This window comes from Salvia splendens, chromosome 19 (assembly GCF_004379255.2).
Source record: "Salvia splendens isolate huo1 chromosome 19, SspV2, whole genome shotgun sequence".
NCBI lineage: Eukaryota > Viridiplantae > Streptophyta > Magnoliopsida > Lamiales > Lamiaceae > Salvia > Salvia splendens.
Genome location: NC_056050.1, coordinates 19,771,912 through 19,798,248, shown reverse-complemented (window position 1 = coordinate 19,798,248; position 26,337 = coordinate 19,771,912). Strand labels below are relative to the sequence as shown.

The 26,337-nt window shown below is 41.8% G+C and overlaps 3 protein-coding genes across 4 annotated transcripts; all 3 read right to left on the bottom strand.

Moving 5' to 3' along the window:
• Positions 1-3,553: 3,553 nt before the first annotated feature.
• LOC121779852 lies at positions 3,554-6,463 on the bottom strand. The gene is made up of 8 exons (XM_042177309.1): positions 6,051-6,463; positions 5,773-5,975; positions 5,299-5,480; positions 4,911-5,195; positions 4,776-4,834; positions 4,656-4,692; positions 4,479-4,550; positions 3,554-4,393 (listed from the first exon to the last, which is right to left on the bottom strand). The coding sequence occupies exons 1-8, from the start codon at positions 6,145-6,147 to the stop codon at positions 3,691-3,693; spliced, it is 1,638 nt and encodes a 545-aa protein (XP_042033243.1). The 5' UTR covers positions 6,148-6,463; the 3' UTR covers positions 3,554-3,690.
• Positions 6,464-8,645: 2,182 nt separating this feature from the next.
• Positions 8,646-13,503, bottom strand: LOC121778673 (neurochondrin-like). Its single transcript, XM_042176063.1, is given in 18 exon segments — positions 8,646-8,873; positions 8,938-8,995; positions 9,167-9,330; positions 9,769-9,841; positions 9,925-10,029; positions 10,144-10,243; positions 10,332-10,421; positions 10,532-10,587; positions 10,665-10,768; positions 11,027-11,226; positions 11,306-11,330; positions 11,333-11,425; positions 11,586-11,679; positions 11,867-11,962; positions 12,065-12,168; positions 12,404-12,540; positions 12,947-13,112; positions 13,192-13,503. Coding segments are annotated over 18 exon segments (1,950 nt in total). The 5' UTR covers positions 13,421-13,503; the 3' UTR covers positions 8,646-8,817.
• LOC121778674 (homeobox protein knotted-1-like 3) lies at positions 13,335-26,069 on the bottom strand. 2 transcript variants are annotated; one of them, XM_042176065.1, is made up of 6 exons: positions 25,663-26,069; positions 25,464-25,584; positions 25,204-25,388; positions 25,002-25,133; positions 24,781-24,926; positions 13,335-13,461 (listed from the first exon to the last, which is right to left on the bottom strand). In XM_042176065.1, the coding sequence occupies exons 1-6, from the start codon at positions 25,939-25,941 to the stop codon at positions 13,449-13,451; spliced, it is 876 nt and encodes a 291-aa protein (XP_042031999.1). In that variant the 5' UTR covers positions 25,942-26,069; the 3' UTR covers positions 13,335-13,448. The 2 variants fall into 2 exon arrangements, with proteins under 2 accessions (XP_042031999.1, XP_042031998.1); XM_042176064.1 differs by lacking the exon at positions 13,335-13,461 and adding an exon at positions 23,007-23,059.
• Positions 26,070-26,337: the final 268 nt, after the last annotated feature.

Here is a 26,337-nt window from a genome sequence, read left to right as displayed (position 1 = left end):
GATTGTTCCCTCCGGCCGGTTTTCATTGTACCGGCGACAGATGCGCCACCAAAAGTGATCGCCGGATTGGTTCGTGCCAGCCTCCGGATCTTCGGAGATTGACAAATACGCCTTGAACAATTGCTCCATCTCCGCCGGTGAGTACGGTGTGCGGACACCGCGAGTAGGAGGAGTCGGAGTTTGGGAGGGGGCGGTCGACCTCGCTCTAGGCTCGGGTGTCCACCCGTATCGCCCTTCGGGGGCATCTTGGTCTTCGATTGGGTATGGCCGGTAGCCACCCGGAACGCCCGAACTTTGGGTTTGAGGAGGGGCCGAATATTCCGTTTCTGGACTAGGAAACGGTTGTGAACCGAACTAATCGGGGTTCTAACCGTGGGAGCCCGGAGGGTGATCGCCTTGGCCGGACATTGTTATGTTGTATGTGTGGAAGAAATGGAGATGAGAGAATGTAGATGAGAATGGAAATGAGAGAATGTAGATGAGAATGAAAATTAGAGAATGTGGTGTGAATTTTTGGGTGTGAAAGTGGAGGTATTCATAGATGAAAATGTGTATTTTTGGGGGAACTAAAAAAATAATAAAAAGTGGTAGAAAACGCTAAAAAATGGATATATTTTTTTTGGGAAGTGGAAAAATATTTTTTTTATTTTTAATCGATTTTTTAATTAAAAACTGATTTTAAAAAAAATCAAAGGCAACGGCTATGCCGTTGCCCAATCGCAGGACGCCACGTCACCTGCTCGCTGGCACAGACGTGCTCGATGCATCATGCAGCGCCGTGCCAGCGAAGCGAGCTCAGCGGCGGACGAGCTCTTCCGTGCCGCTGGCACGGACGGACGGACGCCGTCCGTCCACCGTTGCAGATGCTCTCAAGGTAACCACAATTCTGCACAGCCAACTGTGCAACAACCCGTTGGTTATTTGGTATCCATTTTAGCTTCACTTTTATTTTTAAATTGTTTGTAACTGTAATTGTCAGTTAATTAGTCAGTACGGAGTACTATTTTTTCTATCCGAAAAGGAAAATATTCTAAAAATCTAAAAGAAATTGGAAAAGTCGTAAAGTAATGTTGAATAAGTTGCCAAATAATTACTACCAGAGTTACGTATTCATTTGTCAATTCAACTATAGTTAACAACACATATATTGTACATATTTTGTTGAGTTATTGTGATAACAAAGAAACGCTCGAAACAAATAAAGAACACAAAAACACAAGATTTTTATGTGGTTCGACAATCCCTGCGTCCACGGGATAATTAAGATGAACTGTTTACTAACCCACCAAAGATTTGTGTACAAATTTGGAACAAGAATGGAGAACACTATAACTCTCACAAATCTAATCACAAGATTCATTAACTCATCTTCTCTCTCCCTCTTTTCTGGTTGATCTCTCGCACACAAAATACGAGCAATTCCTCACTGCAAAACAGTGAGCTAGGGGCGGATCATGTGGTAGAGAGGAGGGGCTAAAGCCCTCTATGAATTCTTTTTAACACTAATTTTCTTTTAAATTTTTAGAAATATATATAAATTTAATGTACCTTATTATGTGAAAGCCCATGATATTAAACACATGAAAATATACTTTAAAACAAAATTTATAAATTCAGCCACTATAGATATTATTTCTGCTTCCGCTGCTCAGTTGAGCAAATCAGTTACTATAACTTATAACTGATATGGTAATGGTCCTATGCAGCAACTCCATGCAACCGGTGCTTGTACACCAATGAGCGGAGCGATATTTCATGGCCATGAACTAACCTATTTTTATTTACATATGAACATAATTTAGAGGTCTTAGTAAGAGCATCTCCAATAAGCAGAGGTAAATGAAAAAGGTATATTAGTTATTTACCTTTTCATAAAGTGAAATATAACCTACCAAAAAATAACACATTCCAAAGGAAAAAGATATATTGAAAGGTAAATCATTTTTTAAAAAATAAAATAATAGTACAAAATGCATCAAAAAACATAAAGTGTAATCCTTCTCTCTTGGAGAATGATTTTTCATGAAAAGAAGACAAATATGGTAGTTATAAGATTTTACCTCTCCGTCAATGAAGAGGTAATGATACATCTTCAAAATGGGATGAGGTATAATAACTTCTCAAATACCTCTCCCATTGAGAATGATTTTTCATGGAGAAAAGGTAAATATGGTAGTTATATGACTTTACCTCTCCATTTACCTCTACCCTTGGAGATGCTCTAAAAAGATGATAGGTGTTTATAATAGAAATATATACAACACCTTATAATCTACTATGTGCCATGGAGAAAAAAAAATCAATTTCCAAAATTGAAATCTTAGGTAAAAGATGTTTCAAATTATTATAGACATGGTTTTATTTCTATAACTGATAGGATACACAAAGCTTGTTTGCTACTATCTTCGTTCCGCGGTAATTGGAGGCATTTTGTCATTTTGGTACGTTCTATAATAGTGAAGTCATTTCTCTTTTTATTATTCCCTCCGTTCAATTAAAGATGTCTCACTTTTCTTTTTAGTTTGTTCCACCCAAGATGACTTTTTTACTTTATTCTCTCCACGTACACACATAAAATAAAACTACATAAAATCTCGTGCCACCCAAGAAAGGGGCCATCTTCCTTGGAACGAAGGGAGTATAAGTTAACACATTTCTTCTCATTTCCTTTACTTTTCTCTTACTTTATTCTCTCCATCTCATTACTCTTTTCATTTTCTACCTTTATCTTCAAGTACTTAACTAATTAACATAATTTTTCTTAAATCGCGTATCAAAAAGAAACGTCTCTACTAATATAGCAAGAATTGATTCGGTTAATGATGGAAGGATCCAAATAATATCTTTATTAGGCAACATCAAACAAAAATCCGGATCAAAGTCAAACGTGTAAGAAATGATTGAAAAAGTCAAGTTAATTCAAGTCATAATTGGACGATCATGAAGCGTGCCGCCTTCTCTATGCCAAAATCAAAACCTCTTTTTTTTAAAACAAATTTTAATTTTGTAGTACTCCCTATATTTGGTGCCAACTTGCTCGAATTAAGATTAACAATAAAAATATCAGCCATTCGTTTATTATTTTATTCATCTTGATTTTTAATTGGTTGTTAAACTAGGAGAAGTGATCTCCAGCTCACTCTGCATAATAGATAGTGGAGTATTATAAAATGAACATATGTTGGAGAAAATGATGCAAGAACAATTGGAGGTGTTACAGAATGGGTGGGTTGTGTTTGCCTTTTTTTAGTTCTATATTTGATTCGATTAGCTACGCGTATTGCAAACGGCATTTTCTACATAAAAAATAAGTATATGATTGGTCTTATATAATAGTAGTACTAGTATTATATAATAGTCCAAAATTGACATTATTGTAACATTAGTATTTGGCAAGTAACCCTAAAACAAATGGGCAATGGCCACGAATAATGGGCCTATGACATTTTCTTTGAGCCCAGCTCAGAATCTCGGCCCATACTAATGCCAATGCAGCTCCCAGTTTAGTGACTCAAAAATCATGAATTGCAATTCCAAAATCAAATAAAAAAAATTCCATGATAATAATAAAAGTATATATTTACGTCTCACCAGTCACACACCACAAAGGCACAAACTAAGTATCTACATTGTACAACAACAATGCAAACATAAACAGTTATGCTACAAACGAAGCACCAATCTCAAAATCTAAGCATGCTTGTCTTCACCTAAATCCGGTGCACCCCGAGGCGTGTGCGCCTTGGTATACACGCGGTGGCGCCTCTCCCTCCCGTATATGACCCAAAAGAGCAGAGACAGCATCACCGCGAGCGCGACCATCACAAGCCCCACATAGATCCACTGGCTGTACTTGCGCAGCCCGGGACAGTGATCGTTCACTATAGCCGAGAACGTATCTCTCACAAAAGTGCAGTCTTGAACATTAACCAGGACTGGACCATACTTATACAAGCCATAGCTCACATTCACACCAGCAGCCATCTGGTTGTAAATAGCTGGCGTCAGTCGGCCTGTTGTCGTGCATATGCCGTTTGATGACGTTTGGCAGACGTAGCCGCCCAACACCTGTGTGGCATTGTCGAGGTCCGTCTCACCGGGTGCACAAGCTCGACTGCTCAGGTCGAGATTGAACGGATTGCACACGTTTGGCACGAGGGGGCCTGATTGGTTGAAGTAGAATGGGAGGAAGTTGGGGATGTTGTTGGCGTTGGAGACGTTGGTGATGACCGTGTTCATCAAAGTGACTAGCTGTGATGTTACTTCCTTACTCTTGGTCAAGGTCTCTTGGGCAGTCGCGTTGTCCACGCAAGGCAGGATATCGTCGAGAGCTGTATGAGCAGTCGGGTTCTGGACCCACTGATTCATTGCTACGCAGGTATCACCCGTGACACTGAAATTAGAAACCAAGAAGAGCAATGATGTAGTGCAACTTAGACGGTTCGTTGTGGATGGAAGAATCGGATAGTTATACATACTTGTGTAGAAGAAGAAAGATCCCACATAATAAAAATGTCCCAGTTACAAGAATCCATCCCGTGATCACCAATCTGCAAAGAAAAATGGAGACATTAGGCTTATATAATTGAGTTGCACGACGAAGGAAGCAAGCCAGAACAAAGAGGTTCGAAGAAATTGGCTATATTAAAACTCACAGGTAAACAAGAACTTGCATGCCGAAGATTGAAAACACTGAAACGAAAAAAATCCATCAGAGACGACAAGGTGAAAAATACTCGAAAGCTGTACTTTGTGCATCAAGTTCAAGAATGTACCAAATCCAAGAAACGTTAGAAAAAGCATAACGGCAGAGAGTATGATGAGAGCCAATCTCCTGCAAGAAAACAACAAAGCATTCACTCTCTACCTATTGCTATTCAAAATTAAAAGTAGTATACTAACTAACATACACTGATTGAATAGCATCCTTGATCTTCTGTGAATTGTCCTCGGTCTTACTCGAGAGGGTTGTGGCCGAAGAGTTTATCTTGGTTTGGATCTTATCAATGTCGCCTTGAACGTTAGAGGGCAGAATCACTTGATCCACATTGATTTGCTTGGCTGCAGCTAGATATCCCGACACATTTCTAAGACTCTCGGACGTGGTATCCGCCTGATAGACGACGTATTCCAAAGTGTTGATAGTGCTACTGTGATATTTCCCTTGGCCAGTGTACAAGATGACACATCCAATGCTGAAAAAAAGGTAGCATTAGAACACTAATTTCACCTTCACAATGTGTAACTAACCACAGATGGAGACTGAGAGAGAGAGAGAGAGAGGGTATAAGTATGTACATTGCAGCAATGGTGAAGAAGGTGAGGAGGATGAGAGAGAGGGCATAAGCAAGGCGAGAATAGCCGTATGGCGCCTTCCGGCAGCAGCAGAAGTAGAGGCATGTGATGATCAAGCAAAGCCCAAAGATGACAAACCAGATTGCACCAACAACAAAGAAGGGCACAGCAGTGTAAGCCACAGACTGCAATCCAACATCAAACTAAGAAATAAAACTCTTCCTTTTCATCCAAGAAAATACCAACTCACCATTATATATAATACTAAATCACAAATTCTTGAACAAACAAACAACAATATGAAACCAGGAATTCTCAAGAAAGCAAAAAACACCAAGAAATGGGCTTGGCTTGCACCATAGCTCTAAACATGGGATCAAATTCTTGAATTAACTAATAACAAAATATGAAATCATATAATTCCAAGAAAGAAAACTAAACTCAAATTGGCCAACAACACAAAGGAAAAGAGCTTACAGCCCAGTAATGGCGATTACTGATGTTCCAGCCTCCTCTGTATTTGTTGAAATCATCAAAAGGGTCTTTCCTCTGTGTTCTCTTAGAAGCCAAAATCAGAGTTGTGTTGTTACCTTGCTCATCACTCGAATTATGAGCCAAACATCTCCCCCTCTCTCTACTAACCAAAGATTCCACCATTCCATTTCCACCTCTCTCATCGCCTGCAACAAACACAAATCAAGATTCCTTTTTAACACAAAAAACATAGTAGAAAGCAAAATGAGAGGATTGAAAACCTGAAGTTGGGAAAAGGGTTTCTTCTCCAAATGCAAACGCAACTAATGCTACTGTCATGCATGAGTAAAGCAACAGAGATCTCAAGCACGCCGCCATTCTTCGCTTTTTTTTCTTTACAACTTCAAATTTCAAATCAAAATGGAATGAATTTTTGTGGGAATTGTTAGATTGCAGCTTCGAACATATTCGAACTCATCAATTTTTTATCAGAGTGATTACATATTTGAAAATCATACACTGCCTCTCTGTGTGTGTGCAATAACTGACGTGTGGCAATTCAACAGTATTAATTTCTTTCTAACATTTTATAATTACAACTGCTGATTTTGGTTAATAATCAACGAATTCTACAGATTATTACTCACTAATTACGGCATTTAATAACGGCACTTTGCCTAATAATCAGCTGGTTTTGATGAATAGGTTGAATAATGCACGACTCTATAAGCTAATAACTCCACTTTTGACAAAATCCATTTAAAATTACAAAAATACATTTTAAAATTTTCAAAAATTAATTATTGAGGCGAATCAAGGAATTTGAAAAGGAGAATTCTGAATGGAAACAGGTGGCATCGATGAATATTTTTGTCCACAAATGAAGAATTAGAATAATTACGGAAAATTATAATTAAATGCGATATTATCTCACTTATAAATATCTTAGTGAAATCGACTTTTTGGCTGTCGGTAGTACAAGTATAAAACGCCAAACGCAATATTAAATAATTGTACTTTATTCGTTGTTATACAACTTATACTTTTGGATTTTCATTCCGTTAATTGAAAATAAAAAATATATAATTACCATACTTTGTAATATTTTTCAAAATTAGTATTTATTTACTTAATTTGAAAGAAGTATTTAAAATTCGAATTTATTTACTTAATTTGAAAGATTGAGTTATGACGCTGGTCTCGAAATGACACAAACTCATTTCAAATACTATTAAAATATGGGATAACTTATAAAAAATAAAAATAGAAATAAGGACTAATGATAATGAAATATGTGGCGAGGCAGATTTGATGAGACGTGCAGCGTTTGTTCAACAATAAATTTTGATTTTAAACCAAGCAACAAATTGATGCTGACAAAATAATCAAATACCTAACTTGTCAATCATACTATACATCTGTAACACTCGCACGATTACTCACTTTACACTTGTATTGAACTCATTTTTATTTATTTCACTTTTCACTTTATATAAGAATAATCGATTTCAAAAAAAAAAAATATTGTTCTATGGGTTTCAACTTACATAGACCAAAATAGTGACCTAAATCTATTTCACAATAATGTATACATCTTCTTAGGTATTTAATTGCTAAATAATTGTTACCGTGGAAAAGGATACATTGTTAAATAAATAAATAAAATGGTTGAATTGTAATGTGTCTCACATTTTTCAAAATTTTATAAATAAATAACAAAAGATAGAAAATTTCTCAATTATTACACCCTTCCTTTTTCGGCAAATTATGCATTGATGTGGCACTCCGTTTAAAACATGTGGGAAAACTCTGTTTCGAATTTACATAGATATTCTCATTTTGCCCAATGTTATTTTATTCACGTGTTTTAAAATCGGCTGCCACATCAATATGTAATTCGCCAGAAAAGGGAGGGACGAGATAATAGAAAAAATTTCAACTTTTACAATTCATGTTACAAATTATGATATACTGATAAGTATGGAGCAGACCAAAATTTGACAATCTTTCGTTATTTATTCGACAATTTTCCAACATTGATTAGGGGGAGAAATTTCAAAATATGTCTCAATTCGCTTTTCTTTCGAAATTTAGGATTAAATTCGTTAGCCTTTCAAAATATGAGATCAAGACACGAATTTTTCAGAATAAGAATTTTTTAGCTTTTTCTTCTTCTTTTTATTATTGTTCACTCACAAAATATATGATGGACCAAATTATCCATTTGAGAATTATATTTAAAATCACTTAACGTCTTTTATGCTTCATAATGCTCGTCTTTCATAGTTCCGTTGATTGCAGCAGCCCACACATAACCACCAAACTTAATATGCAGATCAAGTGAACTGAATTCCTAGAGCAAAATAAAAATGTATATTGGTGATTTAGGTAGTAGTTCCCATCTATAGCGACACTCAAATATGATCACCACAAATAAGCAGCCTTCATCCATTAAAACATCAATATAAAGAGCTTCAACATCAATTCAGCTCAAATTCAAAATTGAACAGCCAAATTTACCACCATCAGAGCTAAGTAAAACCTCATCGATCTAATCTACAACACCGATCAACTAAAAATAGTAAAAAAATCAAACAATTAAGCACTGATTCTCACATCCAAAGACAAAATGAACCTAAAAGAACTCACAATTCAAGAACAAAAAAAAGAAGCTTTTTTTGGAATAATTAAATAACCAAAGTGGGAATGATATACACTACTTATCTTCTAGTTCTAGACTATTTGTTTGGAATAATATTTAAAAGTTCCAAAAAAATTAACACGTTTTTTACCTAATTAATAAGTAAAATACTAAACCAAAACACATTATCTAAACTAAAAGCTAATACTAGTTTTTTGTATGGGCATAATTTTGGACATTTAAACACAGTTGACCGTAAATTTTTTATGTAACCGTTAAATATGAATTAAATAGATTTTTTGTGTACAAATATACAACCTGAACATTTTATAAGAGAAGTTGGAAATTGGAATGGAATAGTAAATCCAACTCCACCTAAACACACAGCATCAAAGCCAAAACTCCATTCATCTGCCAACTACTTGTTTGATATGGGGAAACCGATCTGCCCAAGAATCATATCCTGCATCCACATCCATAATTTCAGTCCCACATCTAGATGCATCATCAACAACGGAGTCTCATACCTGAGGTGACTATCTCATACAGATCCGCCTCCGAGTTCCCGTCACCGGACATCATATCCTGTAGTAGTATAACATGATATCAAAAGAAAAGAGGTGGAATGAAAACCATAAGATCTTCTTGTACTGATGATCATTCATCTTAGAAAATCAACAAATGAGTGACCGAATGAACGAATCTTACATGAACGACCTAAATAATGTAATCACTCAGCATCTTAAGATTCACTACCTGGCCGTGGGTTACCAAACTTGTCTTCATGAGCAGGGAAAGAGCAATGAGGTCATCGGCATTGAATTCTGGATAGCGCATAAGAGCTTCCTCGGAAGTTGAATCAAGTATTAACGAGCATATGCTAGATGCCATCATAATCATAGATACATCACTTGTGTTCGCTGCAAAATCATGACAGGAATCCTATAAATTTCGGAGTAAACAAAATAATGGAAGGAATAAGTAAAGCACATCGATAAGCTAGAGTCCGCGCATTATTGTAGCACACAGCTTGTTTGAAATTTGTAAAGACAGTTCAACACATCATGATACATGATTGCTCAATATCCGCAAGAGTGCATTTAGTTTAAAACTGTTGATTAGCCTTGATCTAAAGCAGTTTTGTTTCTCCCTCGCCCTGTTTTATTTTCGGTTTTCTTGCTCTTACATCCAACTCCATCAATATGGATTATACGTATTTGATTTTACATGGAAATCAAAATTAAGATACGAATTTGAAAGTCATTTCAACTATGTTATAGCATAACATACTTCACTGTTTAAGATATTATGGTTAAAAAAATACATCACTGTTTAAGATATTATAGTAAAAGAGCTACCTGTCCAGCGCACCAATGCTTGCAGAAGCTTGACAGAACAAGGATTCTCCAGAGTAAACTGAAATTGCTCCCTCTATTTATGACAAAAAATAAAAAAGTTACTCCCTTTATATTGATTTGTTTGAGTTCAATAAAGAAGTATAGAACATGTTATACCTTTAACAGAAAATTCAAGATTGTATCGCATGCCAACAATATGGTACCAATATTATCAACACTTGAATCAATTGAATCAATCAGAGAAATAAGGAAGCCAACAACCTGCCACGGGGATAGGTAAAAGAATTTCAGAAGTAATGCTGATTATGATTTGTAGTAAACAATAGGAAAATCAACTGGAAAAAAGAAATATATACAATTGAAGCATTGTCTTACAGCTCCAAAAGCTCCGGCAGAGGCAAGCAGTTTACATCCGTCATTCTCCATTGTTATTTGACACAGCATAGGAAGCAAAAAGGAGATAGACTGAAAAGGACTGGCATTTAAAAACGCAATAATAGGTTAGATAATATAATGTGGAAAGGCGAAGCGAATTAATTTATGTAATACAAGGTAGGTCAAACCTAGATTCTTCATCCCCTTCAACTGACAACATATAACCAAGAAGGTCCTTAACCTTCTCATTGCATGCAGAAGGTGCTTCTGCCAGATAGCTGGCACAACAGTGCAATTATTAGAGTAGAAATGAAAGATTCCAACACCAAAAATATTATCAGTTTAACCAAAGTTGAACAGAAAGATAAATAAATGGAAGTAAAGATACCTTCCAACTACTCTAACAGAAGCTAAAAGGTCATCCCCTTTTCTGTCTCCATGTTCCTGCGGATAAAAAATTACTATTAAACAGTGAACAGAGTTGAGTTTACTTTAATGCTTATTCAAAAAGATAATCTTGCCTTTGCATCTTGCAAATAATCAAGGACCACTCCAATTGTCTCATTAAGCCCACCAATCATCTTCATCAAAGTGCTGTCATTAATTATAGGAGCTGAGTTTGATTCTGCAAAAACCTTTCACTATCAGATAAATGTCAAAAGAACTAACAGTTTCTTCTTTCAGATGGAATGTCAAAAAAAAACATTGCTGAGTCACAATCACAATAGGTAATCATATTCTCTGAGTTCTATACACTGATCTTTCTTTTGTTCAAATGATGAGCTTAATGTGTTTCATAATTTTGTGGTGCCAGAAACCAAGTGTGAAAGAGAAGCAGCAGCAGGTCAAGATCAGAAGTCTTAGAAATTTTATTGTTACATACCTTCATTTCCCCCCAATTTTGACATAAGTTTGATAATCCTTTCAACCAAAGAGAAGGCAACACCGAGGTTCCTTAGTGTTCCAAGAAAGGTTTCAGAATCTGGAGGAGAATTTTCAGAGGCTTCATATTTCAGGTATGCCAGCTCATTTAAGAGAACAGCAATCTCGACCCTAGATGACTCCAAAACAAGCAGTATGCATCTGGAAGAGGATAGGACAGGGATAAATTACAATATGTTAAATGAATAGAATAAAATTAAAAGCCACTTTCACGACTAACCGTTCAGCAGGGAAAGAACTATGCCCTCAGGTAAGTTAGTTGGTCCAATTAGCCAATCCTCACCAACAATCGATATGGCATGCTGAGCAACAACAAGAGCATGAAGTTTCTCAGCAGGACCTGCAGATAAGAGAGTCCGAAAAGATAAGCATCAAAAACTGTTATCAGCAGTTATGCTACTTTGCTCCTGGTTGGATATGTATAATGGTTTTCAAGTGGAAATCAGAATTCAACTTTAGCATCTAATTTACTCATAAAATGTGTTTTTATGTGAACGTACCTACTCGATTCTGTAAAACATCCATAACACCAATACGGAGATTAACTGACCAATCATCACTTTTTAGTGACTGTAGCGCTGAACATAACACTCCCTGAAATCAAAATAAATCCGTTGTGAAGATGAAGAATCAAAGGCCACAGTAAAAAAAATAGCGGTTCATAGCTTATGGAGAAAGCAATCAACCCATACACTTAATAGATCACTAATGGGAGATGCTTGCAGTCATATTGGCAATCAAGAATATTAAGTTCATTATAAGGTAAACAGAACTTCCATACCGAGTAACTTGAAGAGAGTAGAGCAGAAAGGAGGTGAAGCGCTTCAAATTTTAAAGCATTGTGTAGCCGGGCAAATTGTCTTGCTATTACAGACACCTGGAACAAACAGGAGGCAGGTCTACATTTAGATAAAATAATTCAAACTTAAGTATCATCTGAAGAAACATCACAGGATTATCCAGGAGAGCATAGGATTACCATCTTTGATAGCTCAGATGGGTGCTCTAAGTAAACATTTTCTGCAGGCAGCTTGCTTATGATGAACTGAACAAGTTTCATGGCGAGCTCCATCACATGGGAACCTGCAACACGTATAGCTTCAGACAACCTGAAAAACCTAACGTTTATCTCTACGTATTGATCGAGTATCTGACTGTAGCTAAGCATTGTAAACAGTATTTTCTTTTCTATCCATGCCAATATCACAAAACCAAGATGTTCATTGGCTAAATCACGAAAAGTGTATGAAATGCCCCTCCAATAAGTTTATGAGGTTTAACAAATAAAATTGTTTCACAAAAGATCCAAATTGATTACCATCTGGCAAAGCATGCATTTGAGAAGCCACAACAATCATCCCTCCTGATCTATAGAAAGTCATAGCTCCATCTTCCTGAGCAGTAGTTACCAGAAACAGAAATTCAAAGCACTGTTCGGTGAGAGACAAATTAGATCTGCAGTTCAAAAAAAAGAACAATGAGAAGCAACCACGCAAATAAACTCCCTAGAACTACAACGAGCAGTACACAGAGCAAACAATGGCGCAGAGAAGCATATACTCCAAATTATATGCCGTAGCTTTAAAACTTCACCGTGATCAACTTGCAAGAGGAAATTAAGTGATACAAACTCAGGCACTCAAGCAACGAAACAAACTAGTTTATACATAATCCAATAAAAGAACACTGAAATGTTATGAATTAGAAGATGGAATCATCGATACCATGTTATATCCCAAACGGCAATAACAGCGATTATCTATTGCATTTAAAAATAAAGATTTTTATCTTAAGGAATATAACTGATTAGAATGACATCAAATGGAAAAGGTAAATGAGAAAATAGCAATAAATTACATACTGATTGGGCATAAGCTCCAAAACAAGGGGGATTTTGGAGAGCATTTCATGAGTAGCAGCAAGCTCGGGGAGTCGGGCAAACGAAGCGAGAATCGTGACAGAGAGCTGCAGGTAAGCATGGCGGTCGGCACTATCAATATTAGCTCCTCCGCCTCCTTTCCCCATTCCTGCGGATAAAACTGAATTGAGAAAAAAAGGAACGTAATTGAAACAAAGGGAGAAGCGCGGCGGTAGAGAGACAGATACCGGTGAGCAAGAGGCGGTGGAGGAAAGTAGAACCGACGGCGTTGTAGACAGAGAGGATAGTAGGTTTGTCGTTTTTGTCGAAGAATTTGGTGACGAGAAGAAGGCCAGCTAGCCGTTGAGAATCGGTGTTTCCTTTCAATAGTCTCATCACATCTTCCAGTGACGGAGAATGAGCCGGGGTCGGAGACGGCGATGCTTGTAGAGAAGAAGTGGAGGTTTGCAGCTCCATCGTCAGAGACTCGCAATTCGCAGCAAAATTAGGCGCGACGTCTGCTCAAAGTTGCAGAGAGAGAGTTGAGGTTTTGATTCTGGTTATTTCCAGAGAGAATGGAAGCAACTTAATGGGCTCTCTTTTCGCAATTGAAACCCAATTTATCCAAGCCCAATTAGGAATCATAGTTTATTACTTTTTTGGGTAAAATACTTTTATTTTATTCCCGTATTCTTATTCTTATTTTACTTGACCTAATTGGACTTGGGATAATAGTTGGGCTCCACATTTGTAACAATTTATCTTCCAAAATATTCTTGGATCATTTGGGCTTCTAAACTCAATCTCAGTAATTAATACTGTAATTCTAATTTGACCCTAATGGCAGTTGTCAACTATTTAAATTTTCTACTGAATTTGAATTTATTAATTTAACTAAATCAACAGATTTTCAATTATTATGTTAAAAAACACTCACTATTTTAGTTAATTGTTTAATGGTACTTAATAGCTCATTATACGTTTGGGTTAGTATGTGACAAAAGGGGAATTTCTGTATTAGTGGATCTTACAAAAGAAGTTTCGGTTCTTTGTGAATCCTTGATAGTGTGATTCTTTGGTCATTTTTCCATCTTGTTACAACTAAACACCTCTTATTATATTTCAATAAAAGGCTTTTTCAAAATAAAATGAAGCAGAAGAAGAGTATAAAGATTGAGGCATCAATCGATCACAATCCACACTAATCACAATTAAATTAATAATCTGCTGCATTTTACACTAGACATGCTGAGCATCTAGCCTCACCTGCTACTTGGTATGGACCAATACAAAATATACAAAAAATAGCAACTAGTTTGCATTGCTACAACTTTACAGACATCTGCCATTGAGATGAATAACACTGGTATTTTTAAGAGAAAGAGGCATATCGAAAACCAAGCTTCCAATTCCAAAGGGAGGAAAATAATGAAGTTGCAGAAAAACGATCTCTTTGCGCCACGCATGATTCTCCACATACTAACATCCTATGATAAGATGTGATCAAACACAAATAATAATCTAGTTACTGATGGGGTACGAACTAAACCCTAATGGCAAGCCCAATAATAGTGACGGCCCATCAGCCCAGAGCCCAAGAAAGAGTATCTGTTCGGCACCAAAGAGTTCGGACTCAGCCTACAGCTCGGAGTTCGGACTCAGCCTACAGCTCGGTAAAAGCCGACCAGTCGAGCTCTCCTCTCAGATCGGCAAGAGCTGATCGGTAAAGTCCAGCAGTTCGGTCTCAGCATTCGACCGAACTAGGAGTTAGTGGACTCATGAAAGGCCTCCACGACCTCCGCTATACCCACGATCTATTTAGTGGTACGAAGCAGTTATTGAGCAGTTATTGCTCACCCACGATCTTGTTAGTGGGGCTGCAAACCACGACCTTAGTTCAATGTATAAATAGAACTTAGATCAGATAGAAAAGGGTTAAGCTCTCTAGAGATAAAATCATATAGCAAGTCTGTGTTGTAAGCTGTAATCCCAGATCAAGCAATACAATCTTGCCCTCCCTTCTTCCCGTGGACGTAGATTTACCTCAGTAAATCGAACCACGTAAATTCACCGTGTCGTAATTTATTTTTACGAGCATTCATCATCATCAAAAATTCGCTGATTCATCACTGGCGCCGTCTGTGGGAAACAGAGAACAAAATTTGTGATAAAGCGAATTTTTGATCCATTTTTTCCACCCAAAAAATGCATACCAGATCGCAGAATACCCGTATTCCAGCCCGTGAGAACCAGGAGGAAGCCAATCCATCCCATAGGTCGGGAAAACAGCCTAGGGATAAATCCACCACCAGTTCTCATGGCGAAGGAACAAGCCGCTCCAAAAATCGTCCCACTGAGTCTTCCCAGCAGCCCGATTTGAATGAGGCTGTCAAGCAGTTTTTGGCTGAAAAGCAGGAGGAATTCTTAACCTTCCTGCGAAAAAGCCAAAAGCAGCCGGAGACGAAAACGACGGATTCTCCTTCCCCCTCCGCACAAGAAAGTCACTACCGCAGTAGTGTCGCATCTCCCAGGAGAAAGAATCCCCGTCCCCCACATATTCCAGCTCCTCCTCGGTACCGGAATCGCAGGAGAACTCAATCTCCTCCATACCGACGAGATATCGGATTCGCCGTGTACGGAGCACTGAAGACTCCGTTCTCGGACGACATCACCCGAACTCCCCTACCACAGAACTACCGAACTCCGTCGATGACTTACGACGGGCTCGTGGACCCTCACGATTTCTTGGGGCGCTATCAATATAACATGGCGAACCAGGGTCTCAACGAGGTCCACATGTGCAAGCTGTTTCCCGAGCTGCTCATCGGGAACGCGAGAAGGTGGTTCGATAGCCTCCCCCAGGGCAGCATCAGATCTTACCGAGATCTAATGGATGCCTTCCACAGGAGGTTCTTTCAGAAAGCGGAAGCCCGAATCACTTCGGCTCAGCTGCTTTCCATTCGTCAAGGTCGCGACGAAAAAATTAGCGACTTTATGACAAGATTCCACAAGGAATGCCTGCAAGTAGACGATCTCAACGATCTGCTTGTCATCTCGGCATTCCAAAATGGAATCCTGCCCGGAGCTCTCTACAGGAAGCTCGTTGAGTGCGGTCCGCAGACAGCTCAGGAAATGTGGGACATTGCGGACCAGTACTCCCGGGCCGATGAGGCAGACCGTCGCAAACGGTCGTTAGACAGCTCATCGTCCCGAGGAGACAGAAGGAAGCCCGATCATAGCGATCAGGGGCATCCTCGCCGGACTCCATTTGAAAGAATTCAAAGGGCTCCGGTGCAAGACAGATTGGGACCTCGTCTCAATCCCGAGAAGCCGCCCGCTCAGTTCGTACCGCTGAACAAGCCGAGAGCGGAAATTTTCGAACTGCACTCTGACCTATTCGAAAAGCCAAAGCGGATGACGAAATCAGCCGCGCGCCGACCACAGGATAACTACTGCTCCTACCATCAAGACCACGGTCACGATACTGAGGAGTGCAGAAACTTGGCTGCAGGTATCGATGTTCTTGTGAAGGCAGGGACATTGAAAAAATACCGAAGTAAGCAGCCAAAGAAGAATAAAAAGCAGAGTGGTGCGAACTGCGCTCCTCAGGATCCGAAAAGGCAGCCTGATCCCGAAGACGATGACGAGCCGCAATATGATGGAGTAATCCAGACTATTGACGCGCTCCCTGCCGGGAAGACCAAGTCGTCCCTAAAGTCAGAACGCAGAGGCTCCAATCGAGAGGAGCCAACGCATAAAAGGCTGAAGCAGGACGAAGTGATTACGTTCTCGGCTGCTGATCCCGTCCCGGCCATCTCTCCTCACCAAGACGCCATTATCATCCAAGCCGGAGTGGCAAACAAACTGATCCACAGGGTGTTTGTGGATACAGGAGCGTCGGTTAGCATTCTTTTTAAAGAGTGCTTCGACAAACTAGAAGTGGACCCAGCTCGGCTCAGTCCGGCTCCGCTTCCCCTGAAGAGCTTCACTCAGGAGGACACCCGCCCTGAAGGTATTATCAGCCTTCCGATCACGGTGGGGAAAGCGCCTACTAGCTCCAGTACGATGATTGAGTTTTTCGTGGTGAAAGCTCGGTCCCCGTACAACGTCATCCTGGGAAGAGACTGGCTCAACACAGTTCGGGCCGTTTGCTCCACCTATCACCTCACCATCAAGATCCCTACTAAAGGAGGGATAGCGGTCATTCGAGGTGACCAAAAAAGAGCAAAGGAATGTCTGCAAATTGCGCTTAGAAGTGCCGAGCAGTCAGATCGGCACCACCAAGCATAGCAATCACAGCAGCCGGAGTCAGAGGCGATGACCGAAGTCATACCGGAGCCGAACTCGATGACAGTTCAGCTGTACGAAGACGATCCATCCAGAACGGTTAAGATCGGCTTCGCGGGAACGCCCCTACTTCGGGAAAAAACCATCCAGCTCCTCAAGGAGTATAAAGACGTCTTTGCATGGTCTCCGTTGGACATGACCGGAGTGCCCCCCGAGGTAATCACTCATCGGTTAAATATTGATCCTTCAGTCCGGCCGATAAAACAGAAGCAAAGACTCTTTGCGGCAGAACGAAGTCAAGTCATCCATGACGAAGTCCGTCAATTATTGAAGGCGGATGTGTTATTCGAAGTGAAGTATCCTTCGTGGGTGGCCAATCCTGTCATGATCAAGAAAAAGGAAGGAGGATGGCGGATGTGCATAGATTTCACCGATCTAAATAAGCACTGTCCCAAAGATTGCTATCCCCTTCCGAACATAGATAAAAAAGTAGAAGCTTTGATAGGCTTTGAAATTTTTTGTTTTCTTGATCTGTACAAAGGATACCATCAAGTTTTAATGGATGAGATTGACGCTTCAAAAACGGCCTTCATTACTGATTTCGGCATTTTCGCTTATAAAAAGATGCCATTCGGTTTAAAGAATGCCGGAGCCACTTATCAAAGGATGGTAGACAAGCTTTTTCGGCACCTGATTGGAAAGGAGGTCGAAGTGTATGTTGACGATATAGTCGTCAAAAGCAAAAGCACCTCGGAGTACGAGCACAACCTCAAGTCCACTCTCGACGTGCTCAAGAAAGCCAACCTCAAACTTAATCCCCAAAAGTGTACCTTTTTGGTAGATTCGGGAAAGTTTCTGGGTTGTTGGGTTTCAAAGGACGGACTCAAGGCAAACCCCTCAAAAGTTCAAGTCGTTCAGAACATGGCAATGCCGAAGTCCATACATGACGTGCAAAGGCTAACCGGATGTCTAGCCGCACTGAATCGATTCCTTTCCCAAGCAGCCGAAAAGCAACTGCCGTTCTTCAAGGTGTTGAAAAAGGCACCAAAGTTCGAGTGGGGAGCCGAGCAGAAAAAGGCCTTTGACGAACTCAAAAGTTATCTAGCCGAGCTTCCTATTCTCTCTGCTCCAACCGAAGCCGAAGTAATATTCTTATACTTAGCGGCATCGGATCAAACCATCAGCGCGGTGCTTGTACGAGAAGAAGGCCTAAAGCAGCTTCCCATCTACTTTACAAGCCGAGCATTAAGAGGTCCAGAAACAAGGTATCAACCTCTGGAAAAAATTGCTCTGGCATTAGTAAATGCAGCAAGGAGACTGCGGCCATACTTCTATGCTCACAAGGTATGCGTCTTAACTGATCTGCCACTTCGGCAAGTGTTGACCAAACCAGAAGCATCAGGCAGAATCGCCAAGTGGGCTATAGAGTTGGGAGAGCACACAATTGAATACCTACCTCGGAAAGCCATCAAGGGACAAGCCTTGGCAGATTTTCTTGCAGAAGCAAAGTTCGATCAAGCAATTCCTGTTATTGCCGAACAGAAGAATTCTGCCAATGCCGAACTAGCACAGCCCTTGGAATCCGAAATAGAGCCGCCGGACTGCTGGAGCGGATTCGTAGATGGAGCTTCAAACAAGATGGGAAGTGGAGCTGGTATTTTACTTGTCGCTCCCGACGGACACGAGGTAACCTACTCACTTCGGTTCCTATTCCCCACTACTAATAATGAAGCCGAGTACGAAGCCCTCCTGGCCGGACTCCAGTTAGCGCAAAGTCTGCTCGTCAAATCTCTCAAAGTCCATTGTGATTCACAAGTCATAGTAAATCACATGTTGGGTACAAGTGAAGCCCGTGACGAGAGAATGAAGAAGTATTTGGACAAAGCGCAAAGCATCAGCCGAAGTTTCTCCTATTTTCGGATAATCCGCATTCCCAGAGCGGAAAATAGCCGAGCAGATACCTTAAGTAAGTTGGCCTCAGATCCGAACTCAAAGGCGGAAGAATTAATGCATCGAAGCATTGATGAAGCCGAGGTACATTCAGTATCCAGCTCGCCGAACTGGATGACGCCGATCTTGCAGTATCTGGATCAAGGACAATTGCCCGAGGATAAGAGAGAAGCTCGGAAGATCACATGCCGAGCACTTCGGTACGAACTTCATGAAGGAGTCCTCTTTAGAAAGTCTTACCTCCAGCCGTTATTGCGGTGCGTAGGACCAGAAGAGACGGACTACATCCTCAGAGAAGTTCATGAAGGATCGTGCGGTAGCCACATCGGAGCCAGAGCTTTAGCTAAAAAAGTTCTGAGATGGGGATATTATTGGCCAACCATGGTACAAGAGGCAGTGCAGCTCGTCAAGAAGTGTACGAAGTGCCAAATTCATGCAAATGTCCCAAGGATGCCGCAGACCGATCTATACACTATGCAAAGCCCTTGGCCTTTCATGCAATGGGGCATAGACATAGTGGGACCACTTCCTCAAGCTCCTCGGCAAATGAAATTCCTTATCGTTGCCGTGGACTACTTCACGAAGTGGGTGGAGGCTGAACCATTAGCTACGATAACGAGCTCAAAGGCATTGGACTTCGTCTGGAAGAACATAGTGTGCCGATTTGGCATACCCCACATCCTCATCTCGGATAATGGGACTCAGTTCACCGACAAGACGTTCAAGAATTGGTGCCAAGAGCTGAACATTCAACAGCGGTTCACTTCGGTCTCCCATCCCCAAGCAAACGGACAAACGGAAGTAACGAACCGGATTCTGGTGAAAGGGTTAAAAGCTCGGTTAGAACAAGCCAAAGGACAATGGGTAGAAAATCTCCCTCAAGTCCTGTGGTCCTACCGAACTACACCCAAAACCTCCAACGGTGAAACCCCGTATAGTCTGGTGTACGGCACTGAAGCCGTAATTCCGGTGGAGATCGGCGTACCCAGTCCCCGAACTCTAAATTTCTCCTCAGAAATGAATGACGACGGACTGAGAGCAGAGCTAGATCTCGCCGAAGAAAGAAGAGAATTGGCGTGCATAAAAGCAGCCAAGTATAAGGAGCAAGTAGCCCGGTATTATAACCAAAGGGTGAAAAAGCTTCAATTTCAAGTGGGAGATCTCGTCTTGAGAAACAACGAAGTAAGCCGAGCAGAAAAGCTGGGCAAACTCGAACCCACATGGGAGGGTCCATATCGGGTGTCAGAGGTCCTCGGCAAAGGGTCTTATAAATTGACTCACATGTCAGGAGAACAAGTACCCCGAACATGGCACGTCTCCAACCTCAAGAAGTTCCACTTGTAAGAGACAAAGTCCGGTCAGTCTGTCTTGTGTCTAGTTCGGTCATAGGGGTACATGTTTTTATTTGTTTGTTTTTACTTGTACCTTTTACTTGTCGTTTTATAAAAAGTTTAAAGTTTTTTCTTTCGTCTTTTTCATTTTTTCTCTATGTGTTTTGTCTCTATGTGCTTGTCGTCTCTTACAAATGGTACCAAGGTATATCGTTCTTTAAAGACTGATCCCCTTTTTAGATCGATTATTAAAGACTATTGTGAGTCCAAGCTTCTAAGGATATAAGACCACAAGCCAGCTTAACAAGCAGTCCGTCTGAAACGAACTGCAATAAGCCAACGATTGTGAGTCCAAGCTTCCAAGGAGGATACAAGACCGCAATTCAGCTTAACAAGCACTTCGTCTGAAACGAACTGCAATAAGGGAAAGTCCGATCCACGCGATAAACCTCGCCGAATTAGGACGACCAAGTTCGGTCAAAGAAGTTTACCTCATAAGACCGGGGACGACCATGTCTGGTCAAAGAGGTTTACTGCATAAGACCACTTCGGTTAACTGGGAAAGTCCGATCCACGCGATAAAACTCGCCGAATTAGGACAAGGGAAAGTTCGATCCCGGCGACAAAAATCGCCAAATTAGAACACAAACCAAGTCTGGTCAAAGATGTTTATTTCATCAGACCAAAGACGAGTCCGGTCAAAGATGTTTATTTCATCAGACCAAAGACGAGTCCGGTCAAAGATGTTTATTTCATCAGACCAAAGACGAGTCCGGTCAAAGATGTTTATTTCATCAGACCAAAGACGAGTCCGGTCAAAGATGTTTATTTCATCAGACCAAAGACGAGTCCGGTCAAAGAAGTTTACTTCATAAGACCAAGGACCAAGTTCGGTCAAAGAAGTTTACTTCATAAGACCGAGGACAAGTACGATGAAATTTTTTCGCTAAGCTGTAAATACAGTGTTAGAAGCGAAAACAAAATTTCATTTTTCAAATCTTGTTCGGCATACAACTCAGCTACCCTACAAAATGGCGTTACTATTACAAAGGACTATTCTACTGTCCAGGATTGCTGAAGTTAAGCCACCTATCTGCAAAATCCTCTGGAAGCCGAGTTCGGTTGTTCCGAGCAGATGAAGAATAAGCAGGTCGACGAGATGCTATCCTCGACCCAACGCCTCTTCCCCGAGCCCGAGAAGTCCTAACACCTCGGCGATGAAGAGTCTCTGCAATAATCATCTGCTGATCTTGCTCGCTCATAGTCACAACTCCTCGGCGAATGTCAGTCCGTCCCTGTCTTGACGATTCCGGTTGCTCCTGAGCCCGTTCTCGTCTTGACGTTTCCGGCTGTTCCGGAGTTCGTTGATGACTGGAAGTAGGATTTTGAACAAGGGAACCAGAGGCTTGATCTGGAGTGCGAGCATCTGTTGGCACGACATGCCGAAGGAATCTTTCTATGGAGGGGCGCCGAGAAAGAACAATGTCGTACCGAGAAGCCCAGCGCCGTAATGATTTCACAACTTGTTGGCAAGTCGAGCTCTCCAGCGCATTGTCCCTCCGGAGTACATGATATTCCTCCCACAGTTCGTCAACTCGACTCTGAACATCTGATATGGTCAATCCCCCGCGCACACGGATGTAATCCTCGTACGCAGTCCTCTCAGCAATGGTCGTATTCAGCTCGGCCTCCAGATCCTTCTTATCGGACTCTAAGTCCTTATTATCGGCCTCCAGCTTCACTAAACGAGCCAGAAGCTCGTCATTCTTCGTCTGATCGGCTATAGCTCTTTTCTCAGCTTCGTCTAAAGCCGAAGAGTACAGCCGTTTCCAGTGAAGTAACTCCATCTCCTTGAGTACAAAGCAGCTATGTTAGTTCGGCAGCTGTACCGAGCAGATAGTAAAATACAACAGGAATAAAGGCGAGTACGAAAAGCTATACGAAGACAAGTGTAGAGAATTTTTCATTCACAAGGAAAATTTTTTACACTAGGAGGGCTTCAAGGCCATTTTACAAGGAAGAAACTAGACTAAGAGAAGGGAGACGAAATCATACTCCGCCAGCTTCGTCTCCGGCTCCTTGGTCTGGTTCAGCTTCTTTCTCCTGAGCTACCTCAGCCTCGGCCTCGCCTCCTGCCGGCCTCGCCTCCGCCTCCTGATCGGCTTCCTTCTCCGGATGCCCGGCCCGCTCAACTTCGGCCTCCAGCTCCAGCGGCTCGGCCTCACCCTCTCCGTTGTAAGTCGAAGCGGGTGAAACGGGTCCCACGGAGGCAAAGATAGCCTCCAGGTTCTCGTCCCGATCAGCTCGACAACTCCGGACTCGGTCTGCAGAAAGCAGGACCGAGGATGAAGCGAGCTCCTCAAGGAGCGGCAGATTCTGAAGCCGAGCTGCTATCTCTCGGCTGAAGTCGACTCCGGCTTCTTCGGATCCGAAGAGGTTTTTTGCCTTTTCGGAGTCCTCTCGGCATCAGACGCCGAGCTGGTGGTTTTCGGCCTCTCCGGCTCCTTGGACTCCGAAGATTTGCGGCTAGCCTTACTCAGCATGTACACTGCCAAAAAGCAAGAAAGCAAAGTCAGATTTTCTTCGTTAAAGCAGTAGAGCATAAAGATAAAGAGAAATCCTCACCCTCGGCCTCTTCGTCCGAAGACGAGATGTCGAACACGACGTCGCCCTTGACGAGCTCAGACTCCGTGTATTGTTTCCTAACTATGGGAATCTTGTTGAGCTCGCCATCGAGCTCGTCCAACGGTTCAGGCCGAGGGTGACGGATAACGGACTCCGGCCCTCTCCAGGGAAAACTAGGAGCCGCGGTCCTATCATAGTAGAAGAAGCGATTTTGCCACTTCGGCCACTTCGTTTTACAAAAGGCTCTAAAGGGCTGTAAAGGGATCAAGTAAAACCAAGACCCCTTCCTCTTAAATTGAAAGAATTTAAGGATCGCCTTCAAAGACAAATCCCTTCCTAACCTACGGAGTTCGGCAGCGAAGGCCGACAAGTGCCTCCAAGAGTTCGGAGTCACTTGGCCTAAAGGAAGCTGAAAAAAATCTAGTAAATCTATAAAGGCAGAAGGGAGGGGGAAACGAAGCCCGCATTCTAAGCAGGCCTCGTACACGGTGGCGTACCCCTCCGGCGGGGAGTCAGCCCTATGATCACCGTCAGGTACCACCGCCTTCCCCCCAGGAAAAAAGTATTTTTCGGGTAGGGATATCACAGTATCCTTACTCAAAATACTAGGGAAATACTCTACGGTCTTCTCCCCGGACTCTTTCCGGCCAGAAGACCCCTTATCCCCTTTCCTACCGCTACCCGACTCCGAAGAAGAAGAAGACATTTTTCTTACTTTTTGAAGGTGAAGAAAGTCTGAAGAAGCTCTTGAAAGCGGAAGAAAATTTCTCGAGAAAGAGAGAGTATAGAAGACGCAACAGCAAAGGTGTTCAAATGAGGAAAAAGGAGCATATTTATCAGATTCGGGAAAGATTTCGAGATCGTTGCGCCGTTTCGAATCCCACCTTTTCAGGATTCAACGGCCGGATTTTACTGTCGCATTTAATGCAGGCACGCGCAAGGCACGTCCCCTGACGTCAGCCTCCCCCTTACCATTATCCAGAATGCCGAAGTGACTTACCTCGCCGAAGTGATTCACTCCGCTTTTCGGGGGGGGTAGTGATGGGGTACGAACTAAACCCTAATGGCAAGCCCAATAATAGTGACGGCCCATCAGCCCAGAGCCCAAGAAAGAGTATCTGTTCGGCACCAAAGAGTTCGGACTCAGCCTACAGCTCGGAGTTCGGACTCAGCCTACAGCTCGGTAAAAGCCGACCAGTCGAGCTCTCCTCTCAGATCGGCAAGAGCTGATCGGTAAAGTCCAGCAGTTCGGTCTCAGCATTCGACCGAACTAGGAGTTAGTGGACTCATGAAAGGCCTCCACGACCTCCGCTATACCCACGATCTATTTAGTGGTACGAAGCAGTTATTGAGCAGTTATTGCTCACCCACGATCTTGTTAGTGGGGCTGCAAACCACGACCTTAGTTCAATGTATAAATAGAACTTAGATCAGATAGAAAAGGGTTAAGCTCTCTAGAGATAAAATCATATAGCAAGTCTGTGTTGTAAGCTGTAATCCCAGATCAAGCAATACAATCTTGCCCTCCCTTCTTCCCGTGGACGTAGATTTACCTCAGTAAATCGAACCACGTAAATTCACCGTGTCGTAATTTATTTTTACGAGCATTCATCATCATCAAAAATTCGCTGATTCATCAGTTACCTTTTGCGCTTGGATTTCAAGGCAGTGGAGGAAGAAGAAGCATTGCCATTGGTGTGCCAGTTCCTCTTCCTTTGATTGATAAACCAATTATTTATCTGCTTCAGCTGCAGACCTGTTTCTTCCACCAATTTCACCTTATCCTCTTCCTGTAAAATCATCAATTAACCCATATCTATCTCTCTATGTATATCAATGTTCATATATGTATATATATAACATACAGTGGGATATGGCCATTTAGAATGTGATTGCCACCAGGCTTTCAACACAGAGGTTGTATCGCCCGGAAGTTTTCCTGCGCGTCTCTTGCGCAGGATTTCCTCCCTAATGTCGACAATCTTGTCCTTGTAGCCCTGTTCCACAAGCCAAGATTAGTTTAGATTTGATGATGATATTGATTATGATGATAGAGTATAAGCATACATTCTTGAGGTCATGCTTAAGTTCTTGGCGCACGCGCTCCATGAGTGATCTTTCGGTCTCTGTTGGGATCAAAGGGCCGAAGCCGGTGTTGCCATTGTCATCTTCAAAGAGGTTTACATCACTCTCAACCTGATCATCTTCGTCATCAGACATTGTAGCCCCTGTCCCTTCTCCAGGTGAAAATCCTGCATTTAGCACCAATTCGACTTGTTGATTAATTTTAATTAACGTTAAGTATCATCTAAATTGAGAGTAATTACCAGTTACGCTTTGCAAGGACTGCTCGATCTCCCAGCACGCCATAACTGCCTCCATCGCATGAACACGCACATGCTGCTGCAATTGCTCTTTGAAGGAACACAGAAGCACCACATAATGCGTCTACATCATCAATTTCTGAGGTGATTATTAACCCTAGGCGCCCAATTTTGGAACAAATTATGAATAAGATGGACTCACCATGAATTGATCGAGCTCTTTATCATCGGCGCCATGGCCGGCGGCGGAGTATTTGTCGAAGACTTGCTGCGACTGCGCGAGCTGTGCGTCGATCCTCGGCAGCTGATCCACCGGCGTCGCGATGCGCAGGCATGCCACGTGCGCCGACAGGAGCTGCTCGTACAGCGGGTGAGACAATATCTCCGCCTTGTGTTGCCAGTTCGCCTCTCCTTCGCTTCTGCTGTTGTTATTATTGTTATACTCCGCCGCCGGCATCGAGTCGCCGGAAACCTCGCTCATATTCCGCTGCAGAATTGACCGGGAAAGCCACTGATTGCTGGTGGCCCGCGAGGATGAGGTCTGGAGATTCAGGAAATTGGCGTCGGGGAAGTGATTAGGCTGGCGGAGAATAGCGCTGTTCAGCCAGCTCGCGGGGCGGTGGTTGTGCTCGGTCGTCGGCTTACCATCGGGGAGGATATCCCGGAGAACAGAAGAATTATCCGGTGTAAATGCTGGTAGAGAATGAAGATTATGACACAAAGAATTTACGTGGTTCGATTTACTGAAGTAAATCTACGTCCACGGGAAAAAGGGAGGGCAAGATTGTATTGCTTGATCTGTTTTCTACAGCTTACAAATACAAACTTGCTATTTGCTATATGGTGTTTTATCTCTAGAGAGCTTAACCCTCTTCCA

What these genes read in the sequence shown, in the direction of transcription:
- LOC121778674 (XM_042176064.1), bottom strand. Translation starts at nt 25,941, where the DNA reads ATGAGCGAGGTTTCCGGCGACTCGATGCCGGCGGCGGAGTATAACAAT. An exon ending in GTCCTTGCAAAGCGTAACTG is followed by an intron (nt 25,389 to 25,463) that starts GTAATTACTCTC and finishes TGCTAAATGCAG; the next exon opens with GATTTTCACCTGGAGAAGGG. An exon ending in CTAAATGGCCATATCCCACT is followed by an intron (nt 24,927 to 25,001) that starts GTATGTTATATA and finishes ATGATTTTACAG; the next exon opens with GAAGAGGATAAGGTGAAATT.
- LOC121779852 (XM_042177309.1), bottom strand. Translation starts at nt 6,147, where the DNA reads ATGGCGGCGTGCTTGAGATCTCTGTTGCTTTACTCATGCATGACAGTA. An exon ending in AACCCTTTTCCCAACTTCAG is followed by an intron (nt 5,976 to 6,050) that starts GTTTTCAATCCT and finishes TGTTTGTTGCAG; the next exon opens with GCGATGAGAGAGGTGGAAAT. An exon ending in ATCTTTCTTCTTCTACACAA is followed by an intron (nt 4,394 to 4,478) that starts GTATGTATAACT and finishes TTCTAATTTCAG; the next exon opens with TGTCACGGGTGATACCTGCG.